This window comes from Macaca fascicularis, chromosome X (genome assembly GCF_037993035.2).
Source record: "Macaca fascicularis isolate 582-1 chromosome X, T2T-MFA8v1.1".
NCBI classification, from domain to species: Eukaryota; Metazoa; Chordata; class Mammalia; order Primates; family Cercopithecidae; genus Macaca; species Macaca fascicularis.
This window is the reverse complement of record NC_088395.1, coordinates 82,878,529-82,897,935: the sequence shown is the minus strand read 5'-3', so window position 1 is coordinate 82,897,935 and position 19,407 is coordinate 82,878,529. Positions and strand designations below refer to the sequence as shown.

Here is a 19,407-nt window from a genome sequence, read left to right as displayed (position 1 = left end):
TACCACCTCGCACCAGTCAGAATGGCTGTGAAGAAGTAAAAAAATAACAGATGTTGGTAAGACTGTGGATAAAAGGGAATATGTATACACTGCTGGTGGGAACGTAAATTAGTTCAGTCATTGTGGAAAGCAGCTTAGAGGCTTCTCAAAGAATTTAGAATTACCATTCAACACAGCAATTCCATTAATGGGTATGTACCAAAGGAAAATAAATTGTTCTAGGCCAGGTTTGGTGGCTCACACCTGTAATCCCAGCACTTTGGGAGGCCAAGGTGGGTGGATCACTTGAGGCCAGGAATTTGAGATCAGCCTGGCCAACATGGTGAAACCCAATCTCTACTGAAAATACAAAAATTAGCCGGGCGTGGTGGTGCATGCCTGTAATCTCAACTACTCAGGAGGTTGAAGCATGTGAATCACTTGAACCTGTGAGGTGAAGATGGCAGTGATCCAAGATCATGCCACTGCACTCCAGCCTGGGCAACAGAGTAAGACTCTTGTCTCAAAAAAAAATTATTCTATCAAAGAGCCACATGCATTCATGTTCATAGCAGCACTATTCACAATAGCAAAGATGTAAAATCAACCTATATGCCCATCAATGGTGGTGGGGATAAGGAAAATGTGGCACATATACACCATGAAATACTACACAGCCATAAAAAAGAATGAAATCATGTCCTTTGCAGCAATGTGGTCTCACTTGTAAGCAGGAGCTAAACATAAAGATGAGAACAGACACTGGGGACTACTAGAGGGGGAGAGTAAAAGAGGAGGTTATGTGCTGAGAAACTACCTATTGGGTACTATGTTCACTATTCAGGTGATGGGACTATCTATACTCCAAACTTGAGCATCATGCAATATACCCAGGTAACAAACCTGCACATGTGTCCCCTGAATCCAAAATTTAAAACATTTCAAAAACTAGCCAGTTATATAGTCAAGTGGCAGCAGTGTAATTCAGGAAACCAACAACATATTGACAGTTGTAATATTTTCACAATTCTAGAGATAGAAACATTTAGGCAAGGCAAAATGACCATTTACATAACATACATACATGTCTTTATTTTTGAACAATCAGTTACGATGCTATTTATCTGAATGACGAATTTGTGAAAACAATAATGATGTAGCAAAGTTGGGTAATGAGAATTGTCCACACTGAGTGCAGGCTATAAAAAAGGTGTATTCTCTGTAGAAAATTTAAAAACAGAAAAACCAACAAAAACCTTGTCTGCTTAAATTTTCATCATGCTCTGGCAATTTTAAACAATGTTAATGATAAAATATTTTTCCCCAGAAAAATATTTTCCTGGTCCAAGTTCTATACAATTGATGAAGTTACTGTTGAGTTTTATTAATATGTATATATAAGCTTCAAATTAGCACATTCTCTTTAATAAGAATCCTATTGTCCATAAAGGTAAATTTAGAGAACTTCCAGTTATATCAATACCACCCGACACACACAAACTCAGCTATGGGAGTTCCTGTGGAGAGTAAGTTAAAAATGGTTTACAATCATTCAAGCTCACTTTGTATGCAGGTTATGCCTTCAGTCCTCTGGTACAACATATCCCTGTGTTTATAGTTTCAAAATAAACAAAGACAGTTCAGTCAATGTCTCTACTTTTGGGGTAGTGCTCAGCATGTCTTTATTAATTTCCTATTATTGATGTAACAAATTGTCACAAATTCTGTGACTTAAAACTTAAATATGGCTGCAGTTTTCCCTTCTGCAAGTGTAAAAGTTAGTCTTTGCCTTTTCCCTGCCTCCAAAAGATGTCTTATTGGAATGCTACCACATTCTGAATAAATAGTTGTTTGCACACTTATGGTAAGCCCAAATAACATCTTTCAAATAATTCAGAACAAGGGCTCAAATCTCGAATTTCCTGCTCTCTAACTACAATGCTACAATCCCCCTTCCTCTACTTTCCAATAATCTGTTCCTTACTTCTTTCTGAGCCCTCATCAGCAGCATCCTTAAAGTCCTTATTTCTACTGCAAGTCTGTTTAAGACAATTGGGGCTTTCTCTATCATGCTCCTCAAAATTCTTCCAGCCTCGATTCAGTACCTGATTTCAAAGCTCCCTTTCACATTTTAGGCATTTGTTACAGCAACACTCCACTCCAAGTACCAAAGTCTGTGGTCGTTTTCTATTGCTCTGTAAAAAAATTGCCATGTAATTAGTGGCTTAAGACAGCACCCATTTATTATCTCACAGTCCTATGGGTCAGGAGTCCAGGTACAGTTTAACTGAGTCCTCTGTTCAGGATTTCACAGGGCTGAAGTCATGGTATCAATTTCATCTGAGGCTTGAGGTCTTCTACAAGCTCACTGGTTGTTGGCAGAATTCAATTACTTGCAACTTAAGAGTGAAATCCTGTTTTCTTGTTGTCAGACAGGGAACAATCTCAGGTCCTAGAGAGCCACTCTCACGTCCTTACCACAAAGTACCCTCCTCTCACAACATGGCTGTTTGCTTCTTCAAGGCCAACATGAGAACATCTGCTGTGGCCACTTGTCTAAGAGCTCACCTGATTAGGCAAGATCCACTCAGGATAATCTCCTCTTTGATTAACTCAAAATAAAATGATTAGTAACTTAATCACAGGAATAAAATTTCTTCAAATTCACAAGTCATGCCCACACTGAAACAGATGGGAATTATAAAGAACATGTATGCCAAGCGGTGGTTACCTTAAGTCCATCTTAACAATTGCCTACCACACCAGAGCACCATTCTGCCCACTCCTTCACCTCTAACTTTGGATACTGCCTTGAATTCCTGGCCCCTTACAGTGCAGCTGCAGTATTCTGTGTATTTCCCTCCCTTTCCCCAGATTTCATCACCCAGTCTTTGGACAGATGCCTCTTGCTTTAAAGCACTCTGACTTTCAACTGCATGTTTCTTATTCTCTAAAACCAATCAGAGAGAAGTCAATAGGCACATTTTCTTACTGGTGAGCTACCTGGAAAAGGCCATCAGGGGCACAGCTGTATGTGACCAATAATCTTTATTCTTCCTCAGCCTCAAGCAATGTATATGTATGCACTTTTGTGAATATTTAGTAACATATGAACTAGAAAAAGTTAATACAGTAAAAGTTCTTAATAACAAAGTCTGTCTAGTATGAAGTATTTAACATTGTCCTACCCCTTTTAAAAAAGACATTTTCATAAAATGAAGACTCTAACAAATGTTTTAAATATTTTTAAGAATTTGCCAAAGACAATTAATGGAGAAACCTATTTGCTTTGTGCACAATTGTTGCTGCTAGATATATGCATCTACAGTTCAGCTCTTGCCTAGGGCATAACTTGTCAATTAGTTTTCATTTTTATTTTTTCCCTGTGTTCACTGGAATAAAAAGGCCTCATTTTTCCCTTCTCTGCTTGGTAAATCCTTTCTTGCATCATGATGCTGTGGTTAGCCTTGTATTTACTGTATGTACTATAAATATTGTGGTTTCTTCTAACCAGTTTCAACAATCAAGCTCAGTGTGTCTATGAGGTAATGAATAAACTTTTATATACATGTGGAGATAACTGAAGCATGTACTCTTAAAAGCCATTAGATGGTGGCTGGCAAGATGGCTGAATAAGAACAGCTCCGGTCCGTAGCTCTAAGCGAGATCAACACAGAAGGCAGCTGATTTCTGCATTTCCAACTGAGGTACCCAGCTCAACTCATTGGGACTGGTTAGACATTGGGTGCAGCCCGTGGAGGGCAAACCGAAGCAGGGCGGGGCATTGCCTCACCTGGGAAGGGAAAGGGGTGGGGAACTCCCTCCCCTAGCCAAGGGAAGCCATGAGGGACTGTGCCCTGAGGAATGGTACACTCAGGCCAAGATACTATGCTTTTCACATGGTCTTCGCAACCTGGAGACCAGGAGAGTCCCTCCAGTGCCTACACTACCAGGGACCTGGGTTTCAAGCACAAAACTGGAATACTTTTTGGGCACACAAGCAGCTGCCGTAGGAGTATTTTTTCAAACACCAGTGGCGCCTGGAACACCAGTGAGATAAAACCGTTCACTCCCCTGGAAAGGGGACTGAAGCCAGGCAGCCAAGTGGTCTAGCTCAGCAGATCCCACCCCCACAGAGCCTAGAAAGCTAAGATCCACTGGCTTGATTTCTCACCACCAGCACAGCAGTCTGAAGTCGACTTGGGACTCTCAAGCTTGGTGGGGGGAAGGACATCTGCCATTACTGAGGCTTCAATAGGTGGTTTTCCCTTCACAGGGTAAACAAAGCCTCCGGTAAATTTGAACTGGGTGGAGCCCACTGAAGTTGAGCAAAGTCACTGTAACCAGACTGCCTCTCTAGATTCCTCCTCTCGGGGCAGGGCATCTCTGAAAGAAAGACAGCAGCCCCAGTAAGGCGCTTATAGATAAAACTCCCATCTCCTTGGGACAGAGCACCTGAGGGAAGGAGCAACTGTGGGTGCAGCTTCAGCAGACTTAAAAGTTCCTGCCTGACAGTTCCGGAGAGCAGTGGATCTCCCAGCACAGCGCTCAGGCTCTGCTAAGAAACAGACTACCTCCTCAAGTGGGTCCCTTATCCCTTTGCGTCCTGACTGGGAAGACACTTCCCAGCAGGGGTTGATGGACACTTCATACAGGAGCGCCCCGGCTGGCATCTGGCGGGTGCCCTCTGGGATGAAGCTTCCAGAAGAAGGAAGAGGCAGCAATCTATGCTGTTCTGCAGCCTCTGCTGGTGATATCCAGGCAGATAAGAGTCTGGAGTGGACTTCCAGCAAACTACAGCAGACCTGCAGGAGAGAGGGCTGACTGTTAGAAGAAAACTAAAAAACAGAAAGGAATAGCATCAACATCAACAAAAAGGACGTCTAGACAGAAACCTCATCCAAAGCTCACCAACATCAAACAGCAAAGATAGATAAATGCACAAAGAGGAGAAAAAACCAGCACAAAAGGCTGAAAATTCCAAAAACCAGAATGCCTCTTCTCCTTCAAAGGATCACAACTCCTCCCCAGCAAGGGAACAAAACTAGATGGAGAATGAGTTTGACAAACTGAAAGAAGTAGGCTTTAGAGGGTGGGTAATAATAAACTCCTCTGAGCTAAAGAAGCATGTTCTAACCCAATGCAAGGAAGCTAAGAATCTTGAAAAAAAGTTTAGAGGAATTGCTAACTAGAATAACCAGTTTAGGGAAGAACATAAATGACCTGATGGAGCTAAAAAACACAGCACGAGAACTTCGTGAAGCATACACAAGGATCAACAGTCAAATAGATCAAGCAAAAGAAAGGCTATCAGAGATTGAAGATCAATTTAAAGTGTGAAGACAAGATGAGAGAAAAAAGAATGAAAAGAAGTAAACAAAGACTCCAAGATATATGGGATTATGTGAAAAGACCAAACCTATGATTGATTGGTGTACCTGAAAGTGATGGGAAAAATGGCACCAAGTTGGAAAACACTTTTCAGGATATTATCCAGGAGAACTTTCCCAAACGAGCAAGAGAGGCCAACAATCAAATTCAGGAAATACAGAGAACACCACTAAGATACTCCTCGAGAAGAGCAACTCCAAGACACATAATCGTCAGGTTCACCAAGGTTGAAATGAAGGAAAAAATGTTAAGGGCAGCCAGAGAGAAAGGTCAGGTTACCCACGAAGGGAAACCCATCAGATTAACACTGGATCTCTCTGCAGAAACGCTACAAGCCAGAAGAGAGGCAGTACTCAACATTCTTAAAAGAATTTTCAACCCAGAATTTCATATCCGGCCAAACTAAGCTTCATAAGTGAAAAAGAAAAAATCCTTTACAGACATGCAAGTGCTGAGAGATTTTGTCACCACCAGGCGTGCCTTACAAGAGCTCCTGAAGGAAGCACTAAACATGGAAAGGATCAACCGGTACTACTCACTGCAAAAACATACGAAATTGTAAAGGCCATCGACACTATGAAGAAACTGCATCAACTAACGGGCAAAATAACCAGCCAGCATCATAAAGACAGAATCAATTTCACACATTAAAAATATGAACCTTAAATGTAAACTGGCTAAATGCCCCAATTAAAAGACACAGACTGGCAAATTGGATAGAGTCAAGACCCATCAGTGTGCGTAATTCAGGAGACCCATCTCACGTGCAAGGACACACATAGGCTCAAAATAAAGGGATGAAGAAATATTTACAAAGCAAATGGAAAGCAAAGATAAGCAGGGGTTCCAATGCTAGTCTCTGATAAAACGGATTTTAAACCAACAAAGACCAAAAGACACAAAGAAGGGTATTACATAATGGTAAAGGGATCAATGCAACAAAAAGAGCTAGCTATCCTAAATAGATATGCACCCAATAAGGAGCACTCAGTTTCACAAAGCAAATTCACAGAGACCTACAAAGACTTAGACTCCCACAGAATAATACTGGTAGACTTTAACACCCCACTGTCAATATTAGAAAGATAAATGAGACAGAAAATTAACAAGAATATTCAGGGTTTGAACTCAGTTCTGGAACAAGCAGACCTAATAGACATCTGCAGAACTCTGCACCCCAAATCAACAGAAAATATATTCTTCTCAGAACCACATCACACTTATGCTAAAATTGGCCACATAATTGGAAGTAAAAGCTCCTCAGCAAATGCAAAAGAATGAAAATCATAACAAACAGTCTCTCAGACCACAGTGCAATCAAATTGGAAGGTAGGATTAAGAAACTCGCTCAAAACCACACAACTACATGGAAACTGAACAACTTGCTCTTGAATGCCTACTGGGAAAATAACAAAAAGAAGGCAGAAATAAAGATGTTCTTTGAAACCAATGGGAAAAAAGACACAACTATACCAGAATCTCTAGGACACAGCCAAAACAGTATTTAGAGGGAAATTTATAGCACTAAATGCCCACAAGAGAAAGCAGGATAGATAGATCTAAACTCGACACCCTAACATCACAATTAAAAGAACTAGAGAAGATAAAACAAATTCAAAAGATAACTAAAGACAAGAAATAACTAAGATCAGAGCAGAACTGAAGGTGACAGAGAAACAAAAAACCCTTCAAACAATCAATGAATCCAGGAGCTGGTTTTTTGAAAAGATCAACAAAATAGACTGCTAGCCATACTAATAAAGAAGAAAAGAGAGAGAATCAAATAGACGCAATAAAAAATGATAAAGGGGATATCACCACTGATCCCACAGGAATACAAACTACTATCAGCGAATACTAAAAAGACCTCTATGCAAATAAACTAGAAAACCTAGAAGAAATGGATAAATTCCTGGACACATACACCCTCCCAAGTCTAAACCAGGAAGAAGTCGAATCCCTGAATAGACCAATAGCAAGGTCTGAAATTGAGGCAGTAATCAATGGCCTAGAAACCAAAAAAAGTCCAGGACCAGACAGATTCACAGCCAGATTCTACCAGAGGTACCAAGAAGAACTGGTACCATTCCTTCTGAAACTATTCCAGACAACAGAAAAAGAGGGACTCCTCCCTAACTCATTTTATGAGGCCAACATCATCCTGATACCAAAGCCTGGCAGAGACACAACAAAAAAAGACAATTTTAGGCCAATATCCCTGAGGAACATCGATGGGAAAATCCTCAATAAAATACTGGCAAACCGAATACAGCAGCACATCAAAAAGCTTATCCACCACGATCAAGTCGGCTTCATCCCGGGGTTGCAAGGCTGGTTCAATGTATGCAAATCAATAAACGTAATCCATCACATAAACAGAACCAATGACAAAAAACACATGATTATCTCATTAGATCCAGAAATGACCTTCCATAAAATTCAACACTCCTTCATGCTAAAAACTCTCAATAAACTAGGTATTGATGGAAATGGAACATATCTCAAAATAATAAGAGCTATTTATGATAATCCAACAGCCAATATCATACTGAATGGATGAAAGCTGGAGGCATCCCCTTTGGAAATCGGCGCAAGACCAGAATGCCCTCTCTCACCACTCCTATTCAACGTAGTATTGGAAGCTCTGGTCAGGGCAATCAGCCAAGAGAAAGAAATAAAGCATTTTCAAATAGGAAGACAGGAAGTCAAATTGTCTCTGTCTGCAGATGACATGATTGTATATTTAGAAAACCCGAACATCTCAGCCCAAAATCTCCTTAAGCTGATAAGCAACTTCAGCAAAGTCTCAGGATACAAAATCTATGTGCAAAAATCACCAATAAACCAAAAATAGACAAACAGACAAATCATGAGTGAACTACCATTCACAATTGCTACAAAGAGAATAAAATACCTAGGAATACAACTTACAAGGGATGTGAAGGACCTCTTCAAGGAGAACAACAAACCACTGCTCTAGAAAATAAGAGAGGACACAAACAGATGGAAAAACATTCCATGCTCATGGAGAGAAAAAAATCAATATAGTGAAAATGGCCATACTGCTCAAAGTAATTTCTTGATTTAATGCTATCCCCATCAAGCTACCATCCACTTTCTTCACAGAATACCCGTCTCTACTAAACATACAAAAAATTAGCTGGGTGTGGTGGCACGTGCCTGTAGTCCCAGCTACTTGGGAGGCTAAGGCAGGAGAATCACTTGAACCCAGGAGGCCAAGGTTGTAGTGAGCTGAGATCGCGCCACTGCACTCCAGCCTGGAAGTCAGAGTGAGACTCTGTCTCAAAAAAAAAAAAAAAAAAAAAAAAAAGCGTAGCCACTCTGGTTTTCCTCTTTTTTTTTTTTTTTTTTGCTAGCTTTCAGGCAACATTCTGGCTACCAAAAGAAAAGCAAATACTGAAGCATGTCCAGTCTCTTGCTCTTCTAATTCTTCTAATATGAACTGGGCTGCATTCACTAGTCTGACAGGTTCAGGTTGCAGATATTTATCAAATCTTTAGTCATATATAGCAAAGAAATCAGGGAGTTATAGTCACTCAGAGATTAAGAGTCAATTCTTACATAAGGACTTCTAATCCCAACACCGGGTATAACTTAACAAGTTTAGAGAACTTTACTACAGGAAACAGTGAGATGCAGTAAGAAACAGGAGTAAATTATTATATATAAGACATGGTGATGAGATTATATATTTGAAAAAAATTTCAAGTGTCAAATACCTTTTTAAAATCAGTCACAGATATAGATAATAAGAACCAAAAGAAATTTATTTACAAATTTCTTACTTGACCAGTGGTGTCATCCAAGCAACAGTATACCAGGAAAAATCAATTAACACCCCACTAATAGTCTTTAGAACAGTTCATACAAGGGAATGACCAGATCAGTTCCTGACTGTTAGACTAGAAAGATGTCCTCCTGAGTATCCTTCAATTGTACATGAATTTACATTTTACCAAAGGGGTCTATGCAAGTAGCACCGTGGCACTTGTAGACTCAATTAAGTCAAAGCTTCTAGAGTGCTGTTCCCTGTATACCTTACATAGCTTTTTCACCACTTTTGTTGATTTCTTTGTCAGCTTCTTTCTCTTTTTCTCCTCCTTTGTCAGTTTTGTCTTCTCTGTTGATTCCTTCCTTTTTTTCTTCTCCACTATCAGCTCCTTTCTCTCCTCTATTCTTGGTGTTCTCTTCTTCTCCATTGTCAGCTCCTTTTTCTCCTCCATTGTTGACTCCTTTCTCTCCTTCTTTGTCCTGAACACTGATATAAACAGCTTTGTTATAGCCTTCCCGGTTCCGAGCAATTTCAATGGCAAAGAATTGTATCCTGGGGGCTGAAAAATGAACAGAATTGATTATCATCCTACTCTCAGTTTATTCCCTAAATCTCTTTTTTTTGAGACAGGGTCTCACTCTGATGACCAGGGCTGGACTGCAGTGGCACAATCACAGCTTACTGCAGCCTCAATTTCCCTGGTTCAAGCAATCCTCCTGCCTCAGTCTCCTGAATAGCTGGAACTACAAACACTCACCACTACAACTACACCTGGCTAATTTTTTAAATGTTTTTGTAGAGATGGGATCTCCCTATGTTGCCCAGGCTGGTCTCAAAATCCTCAGCTCAAGTGATCCGCCCATGTCAGCCTCCCAAAGTGCTGGGATTACAAGGCATGAGACACTGTGCCTGGCCTGCTCCCTAAATATGCTGGAAATCGGACAAAATTGAAATAACATGCAAACCATTCGAGTATAGTCATAAACTTCAGAGACCTTTAATTCCAATCTCATATTAATGAGATTGAAAATACTTAACTATCTTCAAGTTACGTAAAAAATAGCAACAAGATCTTTAAAGATGAAACAAGATAAGGTGACCTAACTATACGTGTCACTGATTCATCAGTAAAACCAGACTGTTCAGTCTCCTTATAGAGAAACAATTCCAGAGGGAAGAAACTCACCAAAGATGGTGTTTTCCTCAGTATAGCCCTGAGAACAATCTAGTCGCAGCAAAGTACCATAGTTGAAGTCTTCAACAATCCCATTAAACTTCAAGCAGAATGGCCTCCACTTCTATAAAGGCAAATACAATGCTTTAGCTGACAAATGCAAGAGGTTGATGTACTAAGGCCAGGAGAGGGACTTCCATTTCCCCAGTAAGGAAAATAATCACAGTGAGACTAGGAATGAGGTGATTGTTGGTTTCACAGTGAAACTAGCAATGCGTTTTTGTGCTACCTACTGTGTCTTTAGACTGGTATTTCCCAAGATGAACAATATTTTACTTGAAAAATACATAAATCCTTTGCTGCAGAATTAAAATATGATTTCTTAAGTAAATTGTTTTGTTTTGAAGTTACTGGTCAGTTCAGCCCAAAATGGTCATCTATCCCCACTAAAACACAAATGATTTTAATAAAGAAGTCCATTCAGTAGTGACAATTTTCCAAAGACAAAGATCACTAACTGCCTGCTAGAAGTTAAAAGTGTAGATTCTTGGCTGGGTGCGGTGGCTCGCGCCTATAATCCCAGCACTTTGAAAGGCCGAGGCAGGCAGATCGCTTGAGCTCAGGAGTTTAAGACCAGCCTGGTCAACAAGGTGAAACCCCGCCTCTACCAAAAAATACAAAATATTAGCTGGGCATGGTAGCATATACCTGCAGTCCCACCTACTAGGGAAGCTGAAGCAGGAGGACTGCTTGAGCCTGAGAGGTGGAGGTTGTAGTGAGCTGAGATGGCCTGGGCAACAGAGTGAGACCCTATATCAAAAAAAAAAAAAAATAAAAATAAAAAAAAAAAAAAAAAAAAACTTTAGATTCTTCATTAGCCAAGGGTTTACTCTCAAGGAAAAATTTTTTTTCCTAACTGTAAAAGTGTTAGTATCCTATCAAAGTATAGGATAATCACATAAGCAATGAAAAACAAAAGTTTTCCAGTTATCCATGGCCTGTAATCACATGAACTTAAATCCAGAGAATCAAACACCTTCCTATACCCTATTTGCCACTCCCCATCCAAGTCTTCTGGCTATACGACTTAAATAAACTGATCCATCCTCCTCTGAAAGGGCTGATGGGTGGAGATTTAAAATATCTAAGACAAAAAGGAGAAAAAAATAGACTCAACAACATGAAAAGTCCATAAACTGGAAAAACATTCATTTCCTAACTTAGTTGATTAAAACTAGAAAAGTAGTTCTGGTTCTTGACATATTTTTCTTAAACAAAAAAAGAGCTTAAATGTAAAAAAACATATTCACAATCAAAAATTGTTGGTTAAATGCTAAGTAATATTTAAGAAAGAGAATTTTTACCTCTTTGGCTGATTCTGACTTGAGTTCTTCTGGGTCCAATACATCTATCCTAAGGGTCTCAAAATTTTTCCGGAACTCAGAGTAAATTTGGTCATCTACTTTGGTGAGTTTCAGGAACTGTGGGTCAACTGATGAAATCAGCTGCCAAACAGTAAGACAACATACAGATGCTAGTTTGTAATTTACTATACTTCTATCTTCCCCATTCCCGCCAGAAAACCTTTATGATTCTCAGGGCAGAAGATCTCTTCAAGAAGTGTCGACAGCCTACATCCTGGATGAAATCATGACAGTTTAAGGCCATAACATATTATTACAATCCCTTCCACCAATTTGGCAGTTGGCTTATTTAACCATAGTACTGCCTGGCTATTGCCCTCCATGGATTGCTCGTTCATTCAACAAACATTTATTAAGTGCCTACTATGTATGGGCCAGACGCCCTCTTGTCAGTTAGCATTACAACACTGGGTAAAGCAGCAGAACTCATTGTAGAAACAAATTTGCCTTCACTCCTCTGTTGTCTGTGGGTAAGAACTTACATTAATAAAAACTATCTCCAAAACACAACTGTTTAACTTGCTGAGAATAGTGATAAGCAGAGCATCATATGCTATAATTACATGTTTAATTCTGTTTAATGATGAAGACAGACAACTCACCTTGTAATAGACTTCAGCATGTTGCATTGCTCTCATGGCCCAAGCCATCTCAATATCAGGCTGCAAAGGAGTGAAGAATGCCAGGTCATAAATCTCCCCATCCTACTACTGAATAACAAATTAAGGAAGTATGTGGATGTCTAGTTAATGCTCAAGAGGGCTACCAAACTTGATGTTACTGTCAAATGATAAAAACTGGAGTAATAAATTTGGACAATAATTCTTTTGTCCGTATGACAACCAAAAGAAGCTACCTACACAGTGTAATGAACACAGTGAGCCACTGCCTATCTCTTCCCAGCTGCTAGTGAAAGCTGGGAGACTAAATAAAGCAGTAGACAAATCACCTTCTCGGGATTGAGTTAAATCATTGTAAAACTGAAATAATACACCCATCAATTCCACTGAGTTGTTGGGTGAACAAAGAATCAAGATGAAAATTACTTTTCATTTTTAAGATTGAAGCATGTCGTAATCATTTTTGTTTGCCAGCCAATTCCCCATACTGTAACACCTAGAAATGAATTAGCACATGAAACAGATCAAGGTTACAGTAAGTCTTACCAAGCACCCACCTGTTCCACTGGAATCTCCCATTCCAACGAGACCGAGCTATTTCACTGACTCCAGAAAAAAGCCATTTGCATTTGTTATCTCCATGCCTTAGACCATGCACTTTTCCTACCTGCCAGTCCATGTCCTTTGTCCACCTACACTTGGAGGATACAGTTAAAGCTCCATTTCCTCAGTCAAGTCTTCTACTTCCTTGACCCCTTAGGGATTTCTCCTTCAGCTAAATTATTTGGATCTTATGGCCTGACCCACTCATTATATGTATCACATTCTTATTTGGGTGTTTTTACTATTCTCACATCCCCTTGTCTTGTTTTGGAAAATACGTCATATACTTTCTCAGTAATTTTCTAAACCAGACACACATAAGCCAGTCCAACTTTGCTGCACAATGGAATCCCTCAGAGACCCTTTAAAAATACTGATTCTTGGCTCTCATTCCCCAGACATTCTGATTTAGATGGTATGAACAGCAATCTAGGCAGCGGGATGTTTAAAAGCTCCCCAGTAATTCTAAAGCGTGGCCAACTTGGGGAACCACTTTCACAGGCGTTAGTCCTGCGTTTGCGTACTAAGATTAAAACGAATTGAACGCAGGTGCGGTTTCTGGTGTAAGCGGAGAGGGTCTGCGGTAGATTATCAGGACATGAAGTTGTAACTTAGCGGCAGGTCCTGCAGAGATCCCAGGCTAGCTGAGTGGGTGGGAGCTGTGGGTGAGTCATACTCACATCGTTGCCATACGACTCTGCTGGGAGAGAAAGCGCATGTGCCACAGACACCAACTCCCCGGAAACCTAGAAAGGGGGAAAAAGAGTTCAAGGCTCCACCCAAGGCCGGGCACGGTGGCTCGTGTCTGTAATCCCAGCACTTTGGGAGGCTGGAGGCGGGCGGATCGCCTGAGCCCAGGAGTTTAAGACCAGCCTGGGTGACATGGCGAAACCCCGTCTCTACAAAAAATACAAAAAAAATTTAGCTGGGCGTGGTGGCACGGGCCCGTAGTCCCAGCTCCTCGGGAGGCTGAGGTGGGCGGAAGACCTGAATCCCGGAGGTCGAGGCTGCAGTGAGCCGTGATCCCACCACTGCGCTCCAGCCTGGGCGACTGAGTGACACCCTGTCTCAAAAAAGAAAAAAAAAAAGGCTCCACCTGGCTCGACCTCCCCACTCACCCGACCCCAGAGCAGCGTCTCACCTGTTCATCAGTTCCACTGGTGGCCGCCATGTTGCAAACCAGAAAGCGTGGCTCCTTCCGCAGCTGATTGGAAAGCTGAGCCGGATCAGAGTCTTTCTCAACTGGCGGCTCCACTGTGCACTCTCCCTCCCCGCGAGGAAGTTGCTGGCCCCGCCTTACCCTCCCCGCGCAGGCGCAGAGGTGGAGTACTGGTGCGTAGGCTGGACTGCTTGAGAGATCTGAGGTGATTGACTGATCAGTAATTTCGGTGGTGATCACGGGAAAAGGCTGAGTTAAAATAGTGCCCCTTTCGTGTCTTCACTGTGCCGTGTGCTCAGCCAAAATTCAAATTCACTCTCCATTCAAGTGCGCATATACGCACATGCGCATACACATACACCCCAGTACCCACAACCAGGGAGTGATTCACGAAAAGGCATGGTGCTAGGGGGCGGAGTGCAGGGATGAAGAATTTAGTACCTGCCTTGGAAGAACTAGATATAGTGAGGGACCGGACACAGTAGTGCTCACAGCATAGCATCGGATGTTGTGGGAGCATGAATGGGGGATACCTAAGCCAAATTATGAAGGGAGCTTAGCCAAGCAGACAGGGAAAGACAGTCCAGGCAGAGGGAAGAGCACAAACAAAGCCATTAATGGCACCTTGCTGGGAATTACAAAAACAGTATAGCTGAATCCAGAGTGGAGTCATCGAGGGAGCACAGGGCCTTTGGTATGCTGAATGTTAGGGAGTAGAGAGTTTACCCTTAGAGCAACACTAAGCTACTGAAGATTTTTAAGTAGGCCAGCTTCATGGTCAGACTTAACTTTTCTGATCTCTGTAACACAACATGGAAGATTAATTTGAGGAAGACGAAATTGGAGACAGAGACACCAGCTTGAAGGCAGTGGGTGATGAAAATCTAAACTAAAGCAGTGACAGTTGAGATGAATTTTGAGAATTAATGGGGCTTATAATCAATAGAACTTTTTGACTAATTTCATGTAGAGCATAAAGGAGAATTAGGATTCTACTATGACTCCCAGATTTCAGAATAGGATTTGGGGATAAATATCGTTGAGCAAGGGAACACAGAGGAGAGATGATGAGTTTAATTTGAGAAGTTAAGTTTAGAAGAGCCTATGGGGCATTCAGATAGAATTGACCAGGCAGAGGGAGATCTGATCGGAGATAAATTTGATAGTTGGTACTTCAGGTTTAGTTGAGCTTTCATAAGAAATCTATAAAGAACTGTAAAGACACAAAAAGCAGCAGGTCAAGCATTTATGAAGGAAAAAAGGCAGAAAAAAAAAAAAAAAGACTTAAAAAAAAGTTGTCAGTTGTCTGTCAAAGAACAAGGCGAAGCCTCACAGAAACCAAAGGATGTAAGAGCTTCTAGAAATAAGTGGTGAGCAGAACCCAGTACTCTCAGTTGAGTATACTAAGCATAAACATATAGGGAGGTTGACAACCTTAGCAAGAGCAGGTTTAGTAGAATGGTCATTGACAACCTGAACAAGGGCAGAAGTCAGATGGTAGTGGGTTGAAGAGGGAGTGGGAGATAAAAAAGAGATGTTAGTGATCATGGAAAGTTCTTCCAAAACAGGTGCAGCTAGAAAGAAACATGAGGTCTAGGGACTTTTTTAAAAAATCGGGGTAAAGACCAGATAATATAAAAATTTACCATTTTAATCATTTTTAAGTGTACACTTAGGTAGTGTTAAGTATATTTACATTGTTGTGTGACAGATCTCCAGAACTTTTTCATTTTGCAAAATTGAAACTCCGTATGCATTAAAGAACGATTCTCCACTTTCCTCTCCTTTTGGCCCCGGGTAGCCACCATTCTATTTTCTATGAATTTAATTACGTTAGACACTGCATATAACTGGAGTCATACCGTATTTTTCTTTTGGGGACTGAATAATGTCCTCAAGTTTCATCCACTTTGTAGCATATGACAGGATTTCCTACATTTTTAAAGCTGAATAATATTCCATTAAGGCCGGGTGCGGTGACTCATGCCTGTAATCCTAACACTTTGGGAGGCTGAGGCAGGCGGCTCACTTGAGATCAGGAGTTTGAAACCAGCCTGGCTAACACAGTGAAAGCCCATCTGTACTAAAAACACACAAAAAAATTAGCCAGACATGGTGGCGGGTGCCTGTAATCCCAGCTACTTGGGAGGCTGAGACAGGATAATTGCTTGAACCTGGGAGGCAGAGGTTGTAGTGAGCCGAGATCACACCACTGCACTCCAGCCTGGGTGACAGAGTGAGACTGTCTCACAAAAAAAAAAAAAAAAAAAAAAAGATTGTATGTAAATACCACATCTTGTTTATCCATTTATTCATTGATAAACACTTGGGTTACTTTCACCTTTTGGCTATTGTGCATAATGCTGCTATGAACATGAGTGTACAAATATCACTGTGAGACCTTGCTTTCGGTTTTGTTTTTTGTTTTTTGTTTTTTTTGGTTTTTTTTTTTTGGATATTTACCCAGAATTAGGATCACTGGATCATATAATTAATCATATGGTTAATGGGTCTTATTTTTAATGTTTTAGGGAACCCAGGCACTTTAAAAATTATTTTCAGTTTAGAGAAACTTAAGAGTACTGAGTAACTGACCTTATGCAAAATACTTTCCTGGAGGATAAGCTAGGTCTATCTCCAAAGAAACTTCATGAATGAAGAGAGATAGCAAAAGTAGGAAATAGTGCTAAAATAAAAATACATGCATATGTGTCTTTACAATAGAATGATTTATAATCCTTTGCGTATATACCCAGTAATGGGATTGCTGGGTCAAATGGTATTTCTAGTTCTAGATCCTTGACAAATCACCACGCTGTCTTCCAGAATGATTGAACTAATTTACACTCCAACTAACAGTGGAAAAGCATTCCTATTTCTCCACATCCTCTCTAGCATCTGTTGTTTCCTGACATTTTAATGATCGCCATTCTAACTGACATGAGATGGTATCTCATCGTGGTTTTGATTTGCATTTCTTTAATGACCAGTGATGATCAACTTTTTTTCATATGTTTGTTGGCTGCATAAATGTCTTCTTTTGAGAAGTGTCTGTTCATATCCTTTGCCCACTTTTTGACGAAGTTGGTTTTTTTGTTTGTTTGTTTGTAAATTTGTTTAAGTTCTTTGTAGATTCTGGATATGAGCCTTTTGTCAGATGGGTAGATCACAAAAAATTTTCTCCATTCTGTATGTTGCCTGTCCACTCTGATGATAGTTTCTTTTGCTGTGCAGAAGCTCTTTAATTTAATTAGATCTCATTTGTTAATTTTGGCTTTTGTTACCATTGTTTTTGGTGTTTTAGTCATGAAGTCTTTGCCCATACCTATCTCCTAAATGGTATTGCCTAGGTTTTCTTCTAGGGTTTTTATGGTTTTAGGTCTTACGTTTAAGTCTTTAAATCATTTGAGTTAATTTTTGTATAATGTGTAAGGAAGGGATCCAGTTTCGGCTTTCTGCATATGGCTAGCCAGTTTTCCCAACACCATTTATTAAATAGGGAATCCTTTCCCCATTGCTTGTTTTGTCAAAGATCTGATGGTTGTATATGTGTGGAGTTATTTCTGAGGCCTCTGTTATGTTCCAGTGGTCTATATATCTGTTTTGGTAGCAGTACCATGCTGTTTTGGTTAATGCAGCCTTATAGTATAGTATGAAGTTAGGTAGTGTGATGCCTCCAGCTTTGTTGTTTTTTCTTAGGATTGTCTTGGCTATACGGGTTCTTTTTTGGTTCCATATGAAATTGAAAGTAGTTTTTTTCCAATTCTGTGAGGACAGTCTATGGTAGCTTGATGGGCATAGCATTGAATCTATGAATTACTTTGGGCAGTATGGCCATTTTGATGATATTGATTCTTCCTAGCCATGAGCATGGAATATTTTTACATTTGTTTGTGTCCTGTCTGATTACCTTGAGCAGTGGTTTTTAGTTATCCTTATAGAGGTGCTTCACATCCATTGTAAGTTGTTTTCCCAGGTATTTTATTCTCATTGTAGCAATTGTGAATTGGAGTTTACTCATGATTTGGCTCTCCGTTGATCTGTTATATTGGTGTATAGGAATGCTTGTGATTTTTGTACATGGATTTTGTATCCTGACACTTTGCTGAAGTTGTTTATCAGCTTAAGGAGATTTTGGACTGAGATGGTGGGGTTTTCTAAATATACATTCATGTCCTCTGCAAACAGGGACAATTTGACTTCCTCTTTTCCTAATTGAATACCCTTTATTTCTTTCTCTTGCCTGATTGCCCTGGCCAGAACTTCCAATACTATGTTAAATAGAAGTGGTGAGAGAGGGCATCCTTATCTTGTGCCGGTTTTCAACAGGAATGCTTCCAGTTTTTGCCCATTCAGTATGACATTGGCTGTGGGTTTGTCATAAATAGCTCTTATTATTTTGAGATATCTTCCATTAATACCTAGTTTATTGAGAGTTTTTAGCATGAAGGGCTGTTGAATTTTATGGAAGGTATTTTCTGCATCTATTGAGATAATCATGTGGTTTTTGTCTTTGGTTCTGTTTATGTGATGGATTACGTTTATTGATTTGTTTATGTTGAACCAGCCTTGCAATCCTGGGATGAAGCTGACTTGACTGTGTTGGATAAGCTTTTTGATGTGCTGCTGGATTTGGTTTCCCAGTACTTTATTGAGGATTTTTGCATCGATGTTCATCAGGGATATTGGCCTGAAATTTTCTTTTTTTGTTGTGTCTCTGCCAGGTTTTGGTATTGGGATGATGCTGGCCTCATAAAATGAGTTAGGGAGGAGTCCCTCCTTTTCTATTGTTTGGAATAGTTTCAGAAGGAATGGTACCAGCTCTTCTTTGTACCTCTGGTAGAATCTGGCTGTGAATGTGTCTGGTCCTGGACATTTTATGGTTGGTAGGTTATTAATTGCCACCTCAATTTCAGACCTTGTTATTGGTCTCTTAAGGGTTTCGACTTCTTCCTGGTTTAGTCATGGGAGGGTGTATGCTTTGAGGAACGTAGCCATTTCTTCTGGATTTTCTAGTTTATTTGCATAGCAGTGTTTATAATATTCTCTGATAGTAGTTTGTATTTCTGTGGGATCAGCAGTGATATCCCCTTTATCAGTTTTTATTGCATCTATTTGATTCTTCTCTTTTTTTTTTTTCCTGTATTAGTCTGGCTAGTGGTCTATATTTTTTATCTTTTCAAAAATCCAGCTCCTGGATTCATTGATTTTTTTTGAAGGGTTTTTCGTGTCTCTATCTCCTTCAGTTCTCTGATCTTAGTTAT

General features: G+C 40.2%; 1 protein-coding gene and 1 long non-coding RNA gene across 3 annotated transcripts; both read right to left on the bottom strand.

The window, feature by feature from the left end:
• Positions 1–980: 980 nt before the first annotated feature.
• Positions 981–8,719, bottom strand: LOC141409454 (uncharacterized). The gene is made up of 2 exons (XR_012430287.1): positions 8,302–8,719; positions 981–4,784 (listed from the first exon to the last, which is right to left on the bottom strand). It is a non-coding gene; the product is annotated as an uncharacterized lncRNA (long non-coding RNA).
• A 414-nt stretch (positions 8,720–9,133) lies between these two features.
• Positions 9,134–14,277, bottom strand: PBDC1 (polysaccharide biosynthesis domain containing 1). 2 transcript variants are annotated; one of them, XM_005593987.3, is made up of 6 exons: positions 14,126–14,277; positions 13,665–13,730; positions 12,364–12,423; positions 11,702–11,842; positions 10,350–10,461; positions 9,134–9,722 (listed from the first exon to the last, which is right to left on the bottom strand). In XM_005593987.3, the coding sequence occupies exons 1-6, from the start codon at positions 14,153–14,155 to the stop codon at positions 9,430–9,432; spliced, it is 702 nt and encodes a 233-aa protein (XP_005594044.1). In that variant the 5' UTR covers positions 14,156–14,277; the 3' UTR covers positions 9,134–9,429. The 2 variants fall into 2 exon arrangements, with proteins under 2 accessions (XP_005594044.1, XP_005594045.1); XM_005593988.3 differs by lacking the exon at positions 10,350–10,461.
• Between the last annotated feature and the right edge of the window lie 5,130 nt (positions 14,278–19,407).

Coding starts and splice junctions, on each gene's coding strand:
- PBDC1 (XM_005593987.3), bottom strand. CDS start 14,155: ATGGCGGCCACCAGTGGAACTGATGAACAG. Junction 10,462..11,701: donor AGTCAGAATCAGCCAAAGAG/GTAAAAATTCTC, acceptor TTGCCTTTATAG/AAGTGGAGGCCATTCTGCTT. Junction 9,723..10,349: donor TGAGGAAAACACCATCTTTG/GTGAGTTTCTTC, acceptor TTCATTTTTCAG/CCCCCAGGATACAATTCTTT.